This window comes from Salarias fasciatus, chromosome 11 (assembly GCF_902148845.1).
Source record: "Salarias fasciatus chromosome 11, fSalaFa1.1, whole genome shotgun sequence".
NCBI classification, from domain to species: domain Eukaryota; kingdom Metazoa; phylum Chordata; class Actinopteri; order Blenniiformes; family Blenniidae; genus Salarias; species Salarias fasciatus.
The window spans coordinates 32,355,829-32,374,445 of record NC_043755.1 but is presented as its reverse complement, the minus strand read 5'-3'; the positions used below and the strand labels follow the sequence as shown (position 1 = coordinate 32,374,445).

The 18,617-nt window shown below is 43.4% G+C and overlaps 1 protein-coding gene across 1 annotated transcript; it reads right to left on the bottom strand.

The window, feature by feature from the left end:
- Positions 1-190: 190 nt before the first annotated feature.
- On the bottom strand, positions 191-14,705 carry LOC115397261 (uncharacterized). The gene is made up of 16 exons (XM_030103490.1): positions 14,681-14,705; positions 13,334-13,616; positions 12,869-13,023; positions 11,810-12,083; positions 11,570-11,704; positions 9,523-9,660; positions 9,184-9,242; positions 8,182-8,424; positions 7,378-7,420; positions 7,044-7,192; positions 4,046-4,148; positions 3,144-3,202; positions 1,911-2,196; positions 1,620-1,771; positions 1,223-1,502; positions 191-1,142 (listed from the first exon to the last, which is right to left on the bottom strand). The coding sequence occupies exons 1-16, from the start codon at positions 14,703-14,705 to the stop codon at positions 992-994; spliced, it is 2,535 nt and encodes an 844-aa protein (XP_029959350.1). The 3' UTR covers positions 191-991.
- Positions 14,706-18,617: the final 3,912 nt, after the last annotated feature.

Genomic DNA, 18,617 nt, shown 5'->3' with positions numbered 1-18,617 from the left:
TTCCTGGTGTTTTTCTCGACTGTTGCTTGCTTTACTAGCTGCATACATTCTAATTTGATTGAGTTGGGAGTTTAAAATTGTGGCAAACTATTCCTTAAATGCTTATTTTTACACAAATATTCCCGTTTCAGAGCAAGATACTTGTTGAGAAAACTCAGTTAAAAACTTGGAAGAAAAATTTGAGACATTAGAAAAGCAGTAGTACAAATTTTATTGAAATGTCTAAAAACCCTCCAATATCCTGTATTTTGTAGCCTTCAACGTGCAAGTCTGGAGGGGAAAAGCATAGAATCAGAAGTGATGGCAAAGCATGACCAGTCTGTATTGGAGTTAAAACAACACCAGGTTAAATGGTGACAATACATCTATCAGGTGCACAGCCCAAAGGCATTATGGGACTGATCCTCCAACTGAATGAGGTCGTCTTCAATCTGACCACTTGATGTGAAGAGAGTAACCTGATCTCTCGATCGGTGACGATGTGAACGCAGCTTTCCTCATCTCCCGTGACGAAGCAGTGGTGATTTACCCCCTTTTTACAGGATCCCAGTGCAGATCGCCTGTACTTCCTCTGGTCTGTCAGATTTATGATGAAAACAGAACTGTCAAATCAAGTTTCCATTTAATCTCTTTAAAATTTATAAGTGTAACGGGCTGAGTGGAGTCAACGGCAGCTCATCTTCAAATTTATCACCTCGATTGAAACACATACATCTTGAGTGCTTTATTAAAAAGTTCACAAGTTTTTCAATTCGATGCTATTTTGGTCTTGTAGTACAGATTTTCACCACAAGGCGGAGTAGTGAGTAATTCAGAGGAGACCTGGTTCACCGCAATAGTTTAATCTGGTTTATAACATTTACCAACTGGATCTAATCCGGAATGCTGCAACGATACTAAAGACAGATGAAGGCGGCTCAACAGCACCGCCTGGTGTTCAACAGAGGCATGACCTCTAGTGCTCCTTTACAACAAAGATGAGGAGTTTGATCTAGTCCAGCGGCGAGCCGTACACCTCCACCTCGCACAGCGTCAGGAACTCCTCCCGGTCGGGGATGATGATGATCACGTAGCGGCCGTCCATCCCGTTGCACTGGAACTCGGCGACTGCTCCCGCCTCCAGTTTGCTGATCACCCCACACCTGGCGGAGGAAACGATTCAAGCCTCAAGGTTGACTCTTCAAATTAAACGTTTCAGTCTGGACGCCAGCGATGGGAGTACCTGGCGTTGGTGTTGCCGTCGTTTTCCGGAGAGTCTCCGATGTGGATCTCGGCTCCGTGGAGTCGTTCCGGGTTCGATTCCTGGCTTGTGACCTTAACAGAAAACACTTTGTGCGTTTTGCCAAGATCCAGTCGCCACCAGGGGTTGAGTTCGTGGTCTGTCTGACTGCAGGAGCCGTGTTCCCACCGGGTGTCGCGGTTCCCGTCGATCGCGTTGTAGGCGAGGCCGAACGAGTGCAGTGAGGACTGGGAGGCTTTTCCCTTCAGCGCCAGGTTTTCTCCTGCAGAGGGAGCATGTGAGTGTCTCTGACTGACACCTGAATGTGTGTGAGCATCACTACAACACATCTCCGGTTGATATTCTGAACATTGTTTTTTTTTTCTCGATCAGACCTCACCCGTTGGAGCAGGGTAACCGTAGACTTCCACTTCGCAGACGGTCAGGAACTCATTGTGACCGGCGAGAACCAAAGTGACGTAGCGTCCCTCCACCCGCTCGGTGAAATTTTTAACGATCGTCTCATCCGTAGCGAGAGGAAATTTACCAACCCTGGCGGAGACAGAGAGGGTTAAAGTCTTCACCGCGTCGCCGAGACAGAAACACCCTGCAGGGGTCCGAAGGACGTCCGAACAAAACCTATACACAGAATTGCTGTCGACTTTCCTTAAACCTTGTCCAGGTCGCTTACGTGGGGTTCGTCAGGCCGTTGTCGGCCTTGGAGTTCCCGATCCGGACCTGCAGCCCGTTGAGCCTGACTTTGCAGCAGTCCTGCCGGTTGGTGATGACGACGGCGGTGACCACGTAGGTCTGCAGCAGGTCCAGCCTCCACCACGGGTCGGCCATTTTCACGGTGTGTGTGCACGAGCCCTTGTTGTAGTTGGAGTCACGGTTCCCGTCGATGGCGCTGTCGGCGGCGCCGAACACGTGTTCGAAGCGGTGCGCCTGGGTCGCCTTCCCACGGAGGGCCAGGTTCTCTGAGAAAGAGGCGGATTGCATGCAGGGAAACGGATAAAACTTACAAAAGGGAAACTGAAGGCAGAAAGATTCGGATTCGGGTTTGAACCTCACTGCAGTGCAGCAGTCCACTGCCAGACAGTTTCTTTTAAGGTTTTCTTTGACAATGTTTATTTTTCCACAAAACCAAACAACTGCAGTGGAAACTGACTAGAATCTCAACATAAAGCCCATTTTATTTAAATGTGGTGGAAAAAATGCAGTGAAACGTCTGGAAAACTTCTCCTAAAGCTGTTGCATTATGGGAGATTTTTCAAACTCACCCTGTGGGAGATGTTTTTAGATTATTTCATTTAGTTTTACGCCAGAAGTTTTAATTTTAATTTGTCTATGTTGAGATTGTTCTCTGTAGTAATTGTCTAGTTTTGTGAAAATATTGACATTTCATTATATTCTGTGCCACAACAAAGATAAACTTTAAATTTAAAGGTTATTATGGCTGTCAGAATATATATATATATATATATATATATATATTTTTTTTTTTTTTTACCAGTCCAGGCCCACTGGAGATGAATGAGTGTATATGTGCGTGTGAGACTGTATTTTCTGTGTACCTGTCGAGGTGGACCGAGGATTTGCTTCTGGTCGGCTGGGCCCTCGCTATCACTAGTTGTCTTAACTTTAAAAAGGTTGAGCTGAGTTTAAAAAGAGGAACTCCTTTAGTGTTGTGACATTTAGAGATGTTGGTTTAACTGCTGCAGAAGCAAAATATCACTTTCACTGTGTTCAGAACTACCAGACTTTGTGCCTTCTGTTATTATAACTTCATTCATGTGTCAGTCTTAAAAGCAGGTGGGATTCTTGTGTGAAAGCGAAGCTGCAGAGCCTCAGGTGTGAATAGAGGTAAACGGTATTTTATCACCTGTGAGCAGGGTGGCATGTCAGGAAGTGTCAGTTCACTTACGGTCAGTGGAGGCCGTCCCAGTGAGGAGGAGGAGGATTAAAACCCCGAGTTTCTTCATCCTGCTGGAGAGAGTCCAGACAAAACCTGACATGTTTAATGTGCAGACGGCTCTGACGGGAGATTCAACTGAAGGAGACGCATTCCGGTGGTTAGAGCATCATGAGGACCACTGTTTTTTTCTCTTATTGCTCATATTATAGAAATGCATGGACGACTGTCCGTCACTCACAGATCCAGAGCTGCAGTGATGGAGAAACTGTTTCTGTTATTATTGTAATGTAAAGCAGATGACGGGTTCGAATAAGTTTGTTTTTTTTCTTTTAGAGATGCACTCAGCACCAGAGGCTGCAGCTTTATTGATGCTTTTTACTACTGATGGTAGTTTGTTGATCCTTTTTAATTTCAATGGTATTTTATTGACACTTTCTAACTTTTCCTGGTATCATTCCACCTGTCACTGTCTGACACTCCTGGCTGCTGAGCTGACTGAGTGGCAGTATGGAGGGATGCTCGTCGTTTCATCTGAAATGTTTTAGTCTCTAATGCTGTCAGCCACTCCGTAACATCAGTGTATCTGTTGCATAAAATAAAAGTGAGACTCGGTTTTGTGCTGATATTCATGACAGCAGTTCTCTTTTTCTTTTTAGATCTGAAACGTTTCTGATGAACATCTGAGGTTACAAACATTCAAACTAAAACTCACATGAAGTTTGAAGTATAACGCTGTCTCGAGGAAAAAGTGGTAGACGTGAAAAACAGCTGTGAACACATGTAAGTTTGAGCTCTTGTTTTGCAATGTTTGATTCATTCAAAGTCTAAACTCTGAAAAACCAAGAACTGGGTACAAAAAGAAACCGAGTTCTCAGAGGATCTTTTGTAAAGTAAGACTTGAAGTGTGTCACCTGGAGATCCGGACAAAGCAGCCGCCGCTTTCTTCTCGGAGTCCCAAGATTTGAGAAGAACCGAAAACCTCCTCGGCGTGTTTGGATGAACGAGTCGATCCGTCTTTCTCTTATTGAGCGTCTCCATCTTCACCTCCACGCCGGCCCGGCCTCTTCGGCCAATCACCACGCCCGACTGCTCCTCCGCTCCGTCCAATCGCGGCTCGCCGCTCTTCTGCCGTGCACGCTTCTTTCACTTCCCTTTCCAGAGAAATGGACTGTTGTTTTTCATGCCTCATTTTGATGTCCGGCCGGTAAACCGAGCCATTTTCACCGAATTTCACTGACGTTCGGTGATTTCCCAACAACCCGGAGCTCGTTGCTCAACTTTAAAGAACGTGAACAAAATATTAAGTGTTACTCAAAGTTGTTGCTTAACACGGTGTTGTAGTGGTCACCGCCCTCACCTCACTGCAGAGAGTGTGTGTGTGTGTGTGTGTGTGTGTCAGGGACAACATGCAAACCCCACATGAACAGACCCCCAAGTTCAACCCCCGACTCAACCCGGCTTTGGTCAGAAATCTGGTTTCACAGCTTCCCGGTTGAAGTCAGAACTCAGGATTCCTGTTTCCAAGCTTCCAGAGTTAAAGAGAAGAAATTTAAATCAGAATTTTTTTAGTTTACTGTGCGCTCCAGTGGACCCGGGGCCAGGTATTAGATCACCTTCTGAAAGGTGAATACGTTTTTATCAATCAAGTTTACATTTGACTATGAACAAAGTTTTAATAGCACTTAGAAGTCCGACTGCACAACTTGAGATAAAATGTGATAAACTGCTAAACAAACCATGTTTGCTGACATTTCTTTCATATTGTCATTTTAGTGTTCGAGGCTCGATCGGCACACAGAAACACAAATCATCTCGGTTCAGTCAGACCTCTGAAATGTGCGTATCGTACCGCACACCATCATATCGACGTTTAATTAAGTTGTCGATCTAAGCGGAAAGTTTTATTTCAATAATGTCCGTTGAGAAGTTGTTGGCAGCGATTAGCGGACGAGACATGAAGAGGAAAGAAGGCCGCGTCCTCACAGCCGGCGTCTCACCAGCAGGAAGAAGTTTAAGACTGACAAACACCAAACCTTGAAGAACACTTCCAGGATGGAACTCTTGAAGAAACACTCTTCCCTCTCCATGGAAACACAACTTTTCTCACTCGCTGCTACTGGTTAATAAGATGTTCAGTGAGTAAAGCCAGTGATGAGTAAAGCCAAGTGTGAACATGAAATGTGCTTTTTTTCCTTATTTTTCTTGACTCGGTTTGGCCTCTCCGTTAAACTTCTCCTTAATTTTTGAAACACCATCTGGATGTTTCAACATTACAAACTTCTCTGTTCTTAACTTTTTCACATGCGCTCCAAGAAGTTCACTGTGTTGTTGATGATGCAATTTAAACTTGGATGTATTTGGGAGAAATGTTCAAAGAGTTGAGCTTTTATTTTGAAAGGACTGGCCTCGTTTGCGTGTCTTTCCAGTGAAAACAAGTCGTTAGTCACACGGTTGGTTTTTCTATGTTTTTGTTCTGCGCAACAATAAAGTGATGTTTGTGCAGTTTGCCTCTCTAGCAGTCTCATGGCAATATGTGAATGTCACAATGCTCTCTCTCTGTAAGCACGCCTGCAGCAGGAAAACAAAGAAATCTTAGTCACAGATGTTTGATGTCATCCTCACTTTGTTGAATCGACCGGGCCGTTGATCCAGCAGGGTGACACTGCTTTACAACCGACTGATCGTATGCAGCAATGCCAACGAGTCTTCTGCATGGACACGGACGGCTAAATCAACAAAACTCAAAACATTTCTTCATGCAGCTGCTGTAGTGATCTTTTAATTTGACAGAACTACATTTGAAAAATGTCCCAGGATGTTTCCGGGTTGATCGGTTTGGAGAGTTGTGTAAAGTGACATCCTTTACTGCTCTGTTCCTGACAGCGTTCTGCTGTTCCTCCCTCGTGTTTGGATCAGCGATGTGTTTTTGTTCACTTCTGAGTTATCTGTTAAAGAGGCCGTCACACAAATCTGATTCCTATCAACAGATATTCATTGTGACCAGGATGAGAATCAGACGTACAGACCTTGATTTCAACCCAGACTCTTGATATGTTTGCATATTTTACATTCAGGCAGTGCAAAACCAAAACCAGGGGATAAATTACATTAGTTCAAAACGCAGCAGGAGTTTCGTGTTTTCAGATGAAAACATTCTCATATAAATGGCACATCAGTGTGTCGTCGTGTCTTCACTCGTCTTTGTGTTGCCCAAGAACCTATTTTGTGTCAATTCAGGTGTTTTCTTCTCTCTTCGCAGCTTTTCATCTCCTCTGTTTGACTCTTAGATTTGTGTCCACCCTCTGTCTCTGGTGTTCCAGATTTTTAGTTTTGTCTGTTGACTTCTTTTTTTCACCTTCATCTGGCAACCTGACATGAAAAGTTTCCTGTTCTCTGGATTATTAATACACTGACGCAAAAACTGTGTTGAAAAATTACATTTAAAAAAAAAAAAATCAGTTTATTATATATGATCAACATGTTTAAAGATCATTAATAGTTTTTGAGGAACGTCACATTCTTCACTCAAATTCTGCGATACAATCACTCGATATACAAACTGATTTGTTTGTTTTTTTATGTTAAATCTTGAGCTGATTTTTCCATTTTTGTACTTGTTCACATGAGAGCAGAGCTGTCAAACATAAAGCGGCCCTCCTCAGGTTGAATCCACTGCGGGGTGTGAAAGTCACAAGGAAGACATGGACGAGAGTTACTCCTCAAAAGAAACGGCTGTTTATTAAAAACAACACTGAGACTTGAGCTGACAGGTGGGTGACTGAACAGGATGAGCCGTATTGACCTGATGACCAGGAGCATTTAGCATCAAAGTTCATGAGTAAAACCGAGGCTGAGGTTTTACGTGCCGCCATATTAACGGCTCGGCACACTGGTGTTCCGTTTGACTCTAATCCAGCGGCGAGCCGTACACCTCCACCTCGCACAGCACCAGGGAGCCCTCCCTGTCCGGGATGACGATGCTGACGTAGCGGCCCTCCATCCCATTGCAGTTGAACTCAACCAATTCACCCGCCTCCATTTCTAAGATGACTGCACACCTGAAGACAGAGAAAGAAAACACCAAGTGGTGTTAGAGGTGGAACAAGTGGATCCGTCTCCATCGGGACCAGTTTGGAGAGATGTGGGATCAGACAACAAGCCTTTGCAGACGACAGCCCATTCTACCGAATGTTTGAAGCACAGCTGCAGATATCTACAGAGAGAGAGGCAAGCGGTGGAGCACCTGGGATTACGGTTGCCTCCGTTCTCAAGAGAGTCCCCGATGTAGATCCCGGCCCCGTCCAGTTGTTGCGGGTTAGACTCCTGGTTGACGACCTTAACAGTAAAGATTTTGTGTGTTTTCCGGAGGTCCAGCCGCCACCAGGGGCTGATTTCATTGGCCGTCTGACTGCAGGATCCGCGTTCAAACTTGGTGTCACGATTGCCGTCGATGGCGTTGAAGGCGTAGCTGAACATGTGCAGCGACGACTGGGAGGCTTTTCCTTTGAGAGCCAGGTTCTCTCCTGCAATAACAGTTATTTAAAGCAAAGCCTTCACTTTAACTCACTTTAGGAAGCAGTTTTTTTGCAGATTGAAGACCCTCGACATATCTTGACTGTTTCTATAAAATACTCCTAATGATCCTACTGACCTGTTGCCTCTAAATCAGACCGACTCTCCCATACGGAGAGGGATTTGCTTCCATATGATCAAAGTTTAAGCATGCGAGTGTGTAGAAGTGGTTGGTCTGAGTTGGTTCCTCACCAGTGGGAGCAGGGTATCCGTAGACTTCCACTTCGCACAGCGTGAGGATCTTTGCTCGACCAGGTAGAAGAAGAGTCACGTATCGGCCCTCCACTTGCTCAGTGAAATTCATTGTGATTGTCTCTCCGGCTCCAGCTTTAGGAATCATACCGACCCTAACAGAAGGAAGAAAAGAAGTCAGTGTGTTTTCCCAGAGGTTCAAATGCCCAAATATTCTTTCTAGATTTCGAAAACCATCTCTCTGCGTCTCACTTTGGGCTCTCCAGAGTGGCGTTTCCCACGCGGACCTCCAGCCCGTTGAGCCTGTGCTCGCAGCAGTCTCCTCTGTTGGTGACGGTGATGGAGGTCACGATGTAGGGCCGCAGCAGGTCCACCCTCCACCACGGGTCCCTCGTCTCTCGGCTGTGAGTGCAGGACCCGCCCTTGAAGGTCGCGGCTCGGTTCCCATCGATGGCGTTGGAGGCGGCTCCGAACATGCTGTCGTACTGGCTGATCTGGGACGCTGTTCCCCGTAAGGCCACGTTTTCTGTGAGAACAAACACACACACACACACACACACAAACCAGAGATAGTAACACTGAAACCTGTCCACGATCTCATAGCTTCATAAAATATAACTTCTTTAGTTAAAACAGGGTTTTGTGCTACTGCTTGATATATTTTCACTGTGTCAACATCAGCACCCTCTAGTGGCCCAACATGAAAACTACATTGTTTTCAGCATTTCTGCATCGTTTTCAAAATGTTTCCATGCAAATGCAAAACTTTTCTGGAACAGAAACAGAAAAGCCATGCATTGTCACTTGAAACGCTGTGTAAACAGGGCCTGCATTTAGACGACTCGGTGAAAATAAACCTTTCTTTTTGTTTCGTCGGACCGGCTGATTGTCGCACTTTGTACAGAATAAAACATATGACTCTTTTATTTTCCACTGTCATCAGTGGTCTGGTTCTGCAGAAAATCTCCTCTGAGTCTGGTTCTGCAGGTCCTGCGGGAGTTTGTTCTTTCCACCGTCTGCTCTCTTTGCTCGTATAGAATTGTTTTGTTTTTTTTCCTCTGTTAAAGTGTCTTGAAGTGACTGTGTTATTTTTGGTACTATAGGAATAAAACTTAATTGAATCAAGCTGGAAATATTTGCTGTAACACGTTTCAACATTTGTATCCATACATGAAGTTTGGAAGGGTAAAGTCATTGCAGTTTGATTTCCACTGTGAGCCATTGTGACTGCTGGTAGATCCAGCCTGGTGTTTTAAATGAAAAATATGTCTCAGTTCACACTTACTGTAGCAGGAAACCGTCCCCAGGAGGAGCAGAGGGAGGAAAACTCTGAGTTTCATCATTCTGTTGGAGAAACAAGACTTTTGCTTATTTTTTTTAAATATTTTTGATTCATATTGAGCCTCACCATGCATGTGTCACTGTGTTGCTCTGAATTAAAAACCTCATTGAGTAATGCTCAAAATTTAACATTAGCTGAGTTCAACAAGCTCAGACAAAAACACTTTACCACAAGTTTAACAACCGACACATGATCCTTTTAAGAACCGACATGCTAGTAAAGGATCAGAAATAAAGATTCCCTCATTTAACCTGCCACAAAAACCAGAAGAAATGTTGTCACCTGGAAATCCAGACAAAGAGACACTTTCTTCTTGGAGTCCAGAGATTCAACTGAGATTTCCCCAAACGGCGACAGCTGTTAACCGTTGTTTTCTTAATGTTCCTCACTATCTTTACCTCCACTCCAGTGGAGCCATTTCTAACCAATCATCAGGAACCATATTTTTCCTCCACCCCTCACTGGTTTGCTGCCACGCACGCTTGTTTCACTTCCGCATACCAGCGAAATGAATTTCACAAGCACACACTGTCACTTTTCCAGGTGATTTATCAACACAGACTCTGATTTTCATTAGAGCTGCTTTTTTCTGGATGTTTATCATCACATGTATACTGAAATGTTCTAATTTGCACAATCCTGTAGAACATAGAGCATCATGCAATTGACTCAGCAAAATACACCAACAATTCAGTTTATGCACTTGATTGAATTACATGATTCATTCCTGCATTTTGCATTTCAATCTCATGCTGCTGTTGTTTCGGTTGTACTGCAGCATGCCGGTGCTCTTGAGCCAGGAAGCTGAAGACGCTCGTTTGATCTGGCTCCAGTTCAGCAAATGAACATTTACTTGTCTGTTAGCATGACCTGCCAATTGCATCAAGAAATCTGAAATGAAAGCAGAAAATGTAAGACCCCGTTTACATGACGACATTTCAAGTGAGAGGGCGTCGTTTTTGTACTTTCGTTTCAGAAAACTTTCAAGTTTACATAGGTAGAGGGCTGCAGACAACAACCCACTCTAAACATTAGCAGTGGGAGAACACGGACATTCATATTGACAGAACACCAAGATGGTTGTTATTATATGACTGTCAACTCTAAAACTACCAGGACCAGGAGAATCTGGACTGGGAGTCATGACACCCTGGAGGAAACCGTTTTGCTGTCCAGCATGTGCAGAAGGACGATTTACCCTGGAGCCTGAACATTTCCTCAAAGTGTCGTTTTTGCGTTTTTGTCTGTTTACATGATGACGGAGTCACGACCTCAGAAAGTTCCACCTTGGCCGCTGTTCTCAAAAAGTAATGTTTTCTGGAAAAGTTTTGCATTTTCACTTGAAATGGTTGATGTGTAAAAGGAGCCTAAGAGCTGGGATGAGCATGAGAGGCATCCAGTGTTGACTTCAGTGATGAAGACGACGACGAACAATGTTCATCAGCCAATGGTTTTCACGATTGAATATTTAACAAAAACTGAAATGACATACATGAAGACCGAGACTGTGACAAAATACAGTGAACTCTTAAATGAACGAATTAGAAGGAAACTGAAATGTTCTTCTCCTGTAGTCCTGATGAGAATGAAGAAAATGGGCCAGAATTTCTTCAGCAGAATTAACAAGTTCAGCCTCTTTTCGTGGAAGTTGCTTCTTTATGTTACATGAATAGTTCTTCTCAGGTGGAAATAATTTCTTTTAGTCTTTAATGTCAAAAGCAAACAATATGCAGCATTTTACAAACAGTACATGTTTAATAAAGCAGTGCGAAGCTTTGAATCTTTATCACAGAAGTCTTCTCACTTTTTTAAAGATCTTATTTTGTAACTAGATTCAGCAGACAGTCGGCTACAAACCAACTTAATGTACATTTATCAGTGTTTCAGTCACTTTAGGCCAAACCGCATGAAAACAGTATCTATTTTTTTATTATTTACAACCAACTGCTAAAAAAATAGTTTCTTATTTCCTTTTCTATATACTAAATATAAAAACAGTCTTATTTACAAAACAGTGAAGGTTTTGTCCACATTATTATGGATTCATATAGATGTATGGCTCTTTAATACAACTGACTTCAAATGAATGGATGAATGGATGAATGAATGTCAACACAGGATCAATCATTAAAAAAAAAGTGTTTTGCCTTAATTGCCATAACAGAATGGATTTTATAAATTTAGTTTGTTTTTTCAAGCAGGTTTTGAAGTTCTTTTTTCCCCCTGATGGTCTCAGATTTTTGCAGACCTGAAGGGTTAGGGTTAGAAATTGTTGTCGCGATGTGACGCAGACCGTCCTCCTCCCGGTCGGACCTAGTCCAGCCTGGACCCGTGAACCTCCACCTCGCACAGGGACAGACTCGCTCTCCGTCCGGGGATGACGATGTTCACGAAGCGGCCGTCCATCCCGCCGCACTGGAACGACTCGGTGAAGCCTGGGGGGATGTCTTCCACCACCGCACACCTGTGGACAAACACAAGGGTCACTGCCTTTTTGGGGGCGTGGCTCCACGGCGACAGCAGCGTTTCCTCTTGAAACATGATAGTGTGAACGGGGTCTGTGAATCACCTCGGGTTGTTGTTGCCGTTGTGGTCGAGAGAATTTCCGATTCGAATTTCAGCTCCGGCGATTTCAGCGGATAAAAAGCTCGTTATATTGACGGAAAACACTCGATGGGTTTTGCCTAAGTCCAGACGCCACCAGGGGCTGATTTCCTCAAGTGTGGAAGAGCAAGAAGCCTGAGTCCAGCGGCTGGCTCGGTTTCCATCGATGGCGTTGTAGGCCAGGCCGATGGTCTTGAGGGACGACTGCGTGGCTTTTCCCTGCAGGGCCAAGTTCTCTCCTTCATAAAAGAACAACAACAACACGCTTCAGCACTCAAGCCTTTTGGTAAATACTTAACTAAAACAACGCAACACATAGTTCAGAAAATAAATATTTAGATTATAGCATATCGGGACTGATACCTGATACTAGCATATGTGCATCCCCAGTTTAAATAGGTTTAAATTCAGAAAGCTCTCACAATCCTGTTGTCTCATTCTCATCACCAGATGGAACCAACGTCCTCCAGAGATCGTGGTATAATCAGAAAAGTGATGTGTTCTGTAGCTGTTATTTATTGATAAATGGTTACTTTTCAAGAAACAGGAGTTGCAGGGTCCTCAAACACAATTTAGTTCACAGGTCACATAGCTCCCAATTCCATCCTGAGTCGGCCGGGCCAGTAAAATAGTGTCATAATAACCTTTCAGTTTCAACTTCTTTTTTATTTATTTATTTATTTTTTTTTGTCTTTTGTGGGGGAGAGTATACAGGATGAAAATGTCTGCATTTACTGAAAAACCAAACAGTTACCATCAAAATTACTACAACTGCAAAATCAAGCCAATTTTAATGAATCCTCCAGTGAAATGTGTATAAAACTTCTGCTGTCGCTGTTGCATTATGCATGTTTTAACCCTCTCAGCATGGCTTTGAGGCTACTTGATAGAAACTAGATACTGAACTGTCATGGCAGCATCACTGATATCCCCGGCTGTGTCTCAGTGTCCTGCTGTCTCCACTACTCTTAAGAAATATGTTAGTTCCTTTAGAAGTAAATATAGACTGTCATGCATTTCTCACCAGTCGGTGCACGGAAGCCGTAAACCTCCAATTCACAGAAGACGAGGACTCTCCCTTGACCGGGCAGCACCACAGTCACATAACGTCCCTCCACATGTTTGGTGAAGGTTATTTTCAACGTCCGTCCAGCTGGGATGTGAGTTATCGCAGCGACCCTGAAACAAAACAAAAACAGTTCCTGCATTTTCCCATCTCAAGACAAACACTGTGTCAAACGTTTCAGGTCTTTCTACGGTTTCGACAATCAAAGTGCAGCGATTAATTGTTTGTGGCGTTTTAGAACAAACAGGAAAGGTTTTTTAATTGTAATTTATTTTTGCAAAAAACGTGGTAGTCTGGAGGAAAAGCAACAGTTGAAATAGCTTTTCTTTCCTCCAAAAAATTGTGACCTGTGAAGTAAAATGAGTGTTCAGCTCATTTTTGATCCCTTCATCCTGTTGCCTGTGAGTCAGTCAGAATACTTACACCGGGTTTGCAGCACCATTTTCCTGCAGAGAGTTGCCGATGTGGATCTCTGCTCCATCGAGCCTTTCTGCAAGTACGTCTAAGTTGGTGATGCTGATCGATGTGACGATGTAGGACTCCAGCAGATCCACTCTCCACCACGGGTTGGTCGCTGTATTACTGTGCGAGCACGATCCAGCGACCCAGGCAGCATTCCGATTTCCATCTATGGCGTTGTATGCAGCTCCAAGAGCATGGTTGTAGCGGCTTGACTGGGTTGCTTTTCCACGCAAGGCCACATTTTCTGGAAATAACACAGTTGGGATGCAGTTAAAACACACACGATACACGCAGGAAGACACATTGAGTTAACATCAATCAGGAAATACCTTGATAGGCACTGAAAAAACAGCTGCATCAATAAGATGTTCATTGAATTCACTTAAATTTCAAAGCTTGTCGAATGGGTACAGACCTTCATCCCTGAATGCTGACCTTGTTAGTTGTATATAAAGTATTAGACGATCTAGTGGACAGTGACATCAGACACGGCACAAAGAAATACTAACAGGGACACGTTTTCATTCGATGTATAAAATATCAGTAACACTGTTTTGAAGCCCCCTTAAACACATTAAAGTACATTTATAAAGCATTTAAGCCAATTAACACCTGTAGCTAGAGTTATAAACAGCAGAGATGATCAAAAGCAGGGCTAACTATTCAGAAAACCCTAACCCTAACCCTAATCCTATGCTGTATAATGAGTTATAAAGAATTGTGATCATTTATGAGTGTTTATAACTACTTATAATGTGTTATACCAGGTGCTTAAAGTGTTACCAAATATTCCATCATAAAACACAAGGTAATAAAAAATTTTAAATCTGAGTCAGAAGAAAGTGGTGTACAAATTTACAGCATATCAAAATGATTGCACTTGATCTCTGACTGTAAACATGGAAACATTCCTGCTGTCTGTGAAGAGCAGCATTTAGCGTCCTGATGGCTGAGGGATGAAAGCTGCCTTTTAATCAGCTGGTCTTTGGGGAGGGGAGACAGCGGAGACAGTCTACTCTGACACCTGTTTGAACTTCTGATGCTTATTTCTCTGTGCCGCTGTGCAGCCAGAGACCCGGACACAGATCCAGCAGGCTGACACACTCCGGGGCACCGCCACTTTCGTGGCCTGCAGTGGAGTTGTTCGCAGAATACGCACCTTTCTCCAAAAAATTCTTTATTTATCACTTTTACTACAGTCACTCCTGGGTGTCGGTGTCTTTGAAATACCAATCGGCTTCAAAGCATTTTGTAAAATGAAGTTTTTAAGTGGTGCGATTTGAATAAAGTTGACAATGACGAAGATACCGTTGGAGCTGAACGAGTACCCCATGTTTTCACTAATAATAAAGTGAAGAAGGAAGGAAAAACAACAATGTTCTCACCATAGGTGTAAACTGAGCTTGTCCCCACCAGGAGCAGAAAAGGCACGATTGGAGTGTATTTCATTATAACTGAATAAACACAGTTTGCTTTGGTCCAGAACAAGACGATCAAATCAAAACTGCAAATGATGAAAAGCACAAAAGAAAGATGTGGAATATGTCCTGTTGTTGGAGCAGCTTGCACTCATGCACACAAGAAGAAAGTGATATAGATGCTCCAGTTCAAACTGCACACTTACCTTTAGCTGAGGATGACTGCAGAGGAATGAGAGGCTGCTCTTGTGGTCTGTATTTATGTGCACGTTTTATCATCAAACACGTGATGCTGCCGTTTTTCAAGACCCATCAAAAATTAACTTTATTTTAGTATTTTATGACAGTAAAGCTGTTGTGGAGCTCTAAACAGGCCAACGCCAGTCAAAAGATAAAGCTCACTATCTACAATGATTAACTAACAAACCTGAAGTGGAGATCAATACATGATCTGACAAAAATTATGTTAGTGATATTTTTGTTATTAAAAAAACAAAATATTAAAAGAATTAATAAATTGGGTTTATGTGGCTGAACGTTCCTTCTGATGGTGATTTTGATCATTAGTGATTAGTGCTTTCTCCCCACACTGAGTGTTTTTTCAGGAGGAGTCCCGCCTTGGGGCTTTACTTTGTGTGGTTTGCATGTTCTCCCAATGTGCAGGTTACCTCCAGGCACTCGAGTATCCTCCCACTTTCATTGTTGTCTCTAAATTGGCACAGTGTGAATGTCAGTTTTTAAACTTAGTCTGAAAATCTCAAGGGATTCAAGGCGTCTTTAAAATATCTGTACTTCTGTTTTCATTGCTAAGAGTTTTCTTACAGTCCAACCTCATTAGCAGTTTGATTCCTGTGTGTCTTCCTGTCTGTCTGTATTTAACCTGTGATAATGACCTGTAATCTGCAGGGAGAGAGAGAACATGTGTGCACGTGCGAGCATGTGAGACCTTCAACTGTTTGGCTCTGAAAGGTTCATAGAATACCCTTTATTGTTATACAGTCAACATTCAGGAAACAGTCTTGTGCTTTAGCGTCATATATCTAGGAGCAGTCATAGTAAAACAATAAACCTTCATCTAAACCTTGTAATGGCAATTACAGTTAGCTGTTATGAGGTTGTGGTGGAAATTTGTAATGAGTGCATGCTTGACTGTTTTGTAGTGCTTAGATTTATTTGTTATAAGAACCGTAGCTCTCACACACTCAGACGTGTGGGGAACCGCGAATGCTTCGTCTGGAATTTACTTTTCCTGATCATCTTAGCGTAGCAGCTGCGGCACTCGTGGGAGTCTTCCTGTGTCCAGTAGTGCTGGGATTTATGGCTCTTTGAAGGGAGCCGGTTCCTGAAGAGCCGTTCATTTGAAAGAGCCGTTCAAAAGACTGGCTCCCAGACGAACGTCACGTGACTCTATTAGATACATCAGCCTCATTAATGTGGAGTCAATCCGTTACTTTCTGACAACTGACACGGTTACTGTCAGTTATGAGTTGTTATCTGGTGCTTTAATTTGTTTAATGACACAGATTTAAGAGATGTTTTTTTCTGATACACATTACATTGTGGCTTACCTTGCATGTTGTCCCCAGAAAAGAGCTTCAAAATGCTGCTACGTGTCCTTTAGCTGGCATTTTATGGTGTGTGTGTGTGTGTGTGTGTGTGTGTGGGTGTTCCATTGTTAAAACCTCTGATAACGCAATGAATGCGGTGTTATAATTTAACTGGTTTCCTTCTTAACTAGTGACTGAATTCCTTTAGCACTTCCTGCTGCTGCTGCTGCTGTTGCTGCTGGCAGCAGATGTTGAAATCAGACTCAGAAAAGGTCCGACACGGCTTTTTGTCTGGTTTTTAGCATCTATCGGCAACAAGGGACGAGAAAGAAACCCAGTCGCCAATTAATAAGAAAACCAGTTCTTCCAAAACACCGGATCCGCTCCGGTCTCGAGACACTCCTCCTCCCAATGACGTATAGAATTACGTCATTGCCTCCTCCACTAGTTAGCTAGCTGCTGCGTTCAGGTGACTGGAGTGAGCGTCGGAGAACTGAAACTCGGTCATTCACATGAAGGCAGCGGTGACAGCTGGGCTCAGAAGGGACTCAGGAGACACGTGAAGGACACATGGACAATTTACAAAAAGGAACGCCTCTCAGACAGCTGTGAACCGGCTCTCGTCGTTCACTTAAAAGAGCCGTTCAAACAAACGGCTCGTTCATTGAACGTCACAGCACTAGTGTCCAGCTCATGGCTGGGTGCAGTCAAGGCCTTTGGGAGTGAACGTGGCAGATTGTTTTTAGAGGCTTGCACGCCCCTGCGAGGGCAGAACTCACCCTGTTACTCTAGTGACCGTGTGATTTCTCAGCTGCGCAGCTTAATAAATTGAGACCACCAAGAGCTCACCGTTGCCCTTTGTTAAATAAAATTGCCATTACAGTTGGCATCAAGAATGCTGCTCACCACCACCTGAGTACCCCTGTGACCACCTGATGGTGGACGTTGTGGAGCTGTCTCTGTTTCAGATCAGAAGGCCAGACGGTGGCCAGGTCCATACCAGGTCCTGCTGGTGACTCACACTGTCTTTAAGGTAGCAGAGCGAGCTACCTGGATCCACGCGAGTCACTCTAAGCCTTTTCCAGTACTATCCTGACTCCAATAGCTGGTCTCCCAGCCACAGGGCAGAATAATCCCTGAGATCAGCTCCTGTGTGAGGTAGTCCACCCTCCACCAGGCAACGGTGAAGATGTTCCTGCTCCTGGAGATGCTGCTGCCCCAAACCACAGGAGCACCCTCGCTTCGTTGCAGACGCGTTGTGGACCTCACAGGACTCCAGGACAGCCTGTGATGGAGAGCTGCCCCTGCAGTAGCTCGAGGGTCACATGATGCCAGTTGTATTGTTTGTGCTTTTACGCCTTATGCTGCCTCTGCTAACACTTTACTAATACTTGTTCCTGTTCCTCTCCAGGATTCTCTCTACACATTTCTGCATGTAGGCAGGAATAGCACTGACACAAAGCTGCGAAAAGTAAATTCTAGACAAAGCATTCGCAGTTCCCCACACGTCTGAGTGTGTGAGAGCTATGGTTATTTATAACAAATAAATCTAAGCACTACAAAACAGTCAAGCATGCACTCATTAGAAATTTCCACCACAACCTCATAACAGCTAACCGTTTTGCTTATGCCCCAAATGCACTTAGAATATGTTGATATTTACAGAAAGCATAAATGGATTGTGAAAGTCAGAGGGGAAATGTGCGTCATTTGTCAAACTGATGCAAGTTATGATGGATGTGATTATTAGAATGAGTGTTGGTTGTTATAATTAAAACGAATGAACATGTTTTGTAATTACTGATTTGCAATAAGACTGAGTGAACCGACTTACAAAATCCTGCAAGACCTCATTCTTGATTGTAAATTCATGCATGCCATTGTCAATCTCAGAGAATTTAACTGCCCACGTTGCTCATATTCAATTATACAATGAGACTGTAGAGCAGGGCTTGTCAAACACACTAAAGTTCAGACCAGAAACAGACCCGTTTTTATCTTTAGTGGACCGGACCAGGAGAAAAGAGCCATGACAATCTGTAAATTTAAACTTGGAAGTTTTTCTTTGTCGTGGCATGTGGAAAATATTTCTGTTTTCACAAAACCAAACATTAACCACAGAAAGTGACTACAATCTCAACATGAAGCCAATTTCAATGAAATCTTCTTCTGAAAAATATAGTTAAAAGCCCAATTTTTTTTTTTTTTTTTTTTTTTTGCTGTAGCTGTTGCTATTTTCCCATTTTCACTGCATGAGAGCCACTATCAGGCTGGTTTCGG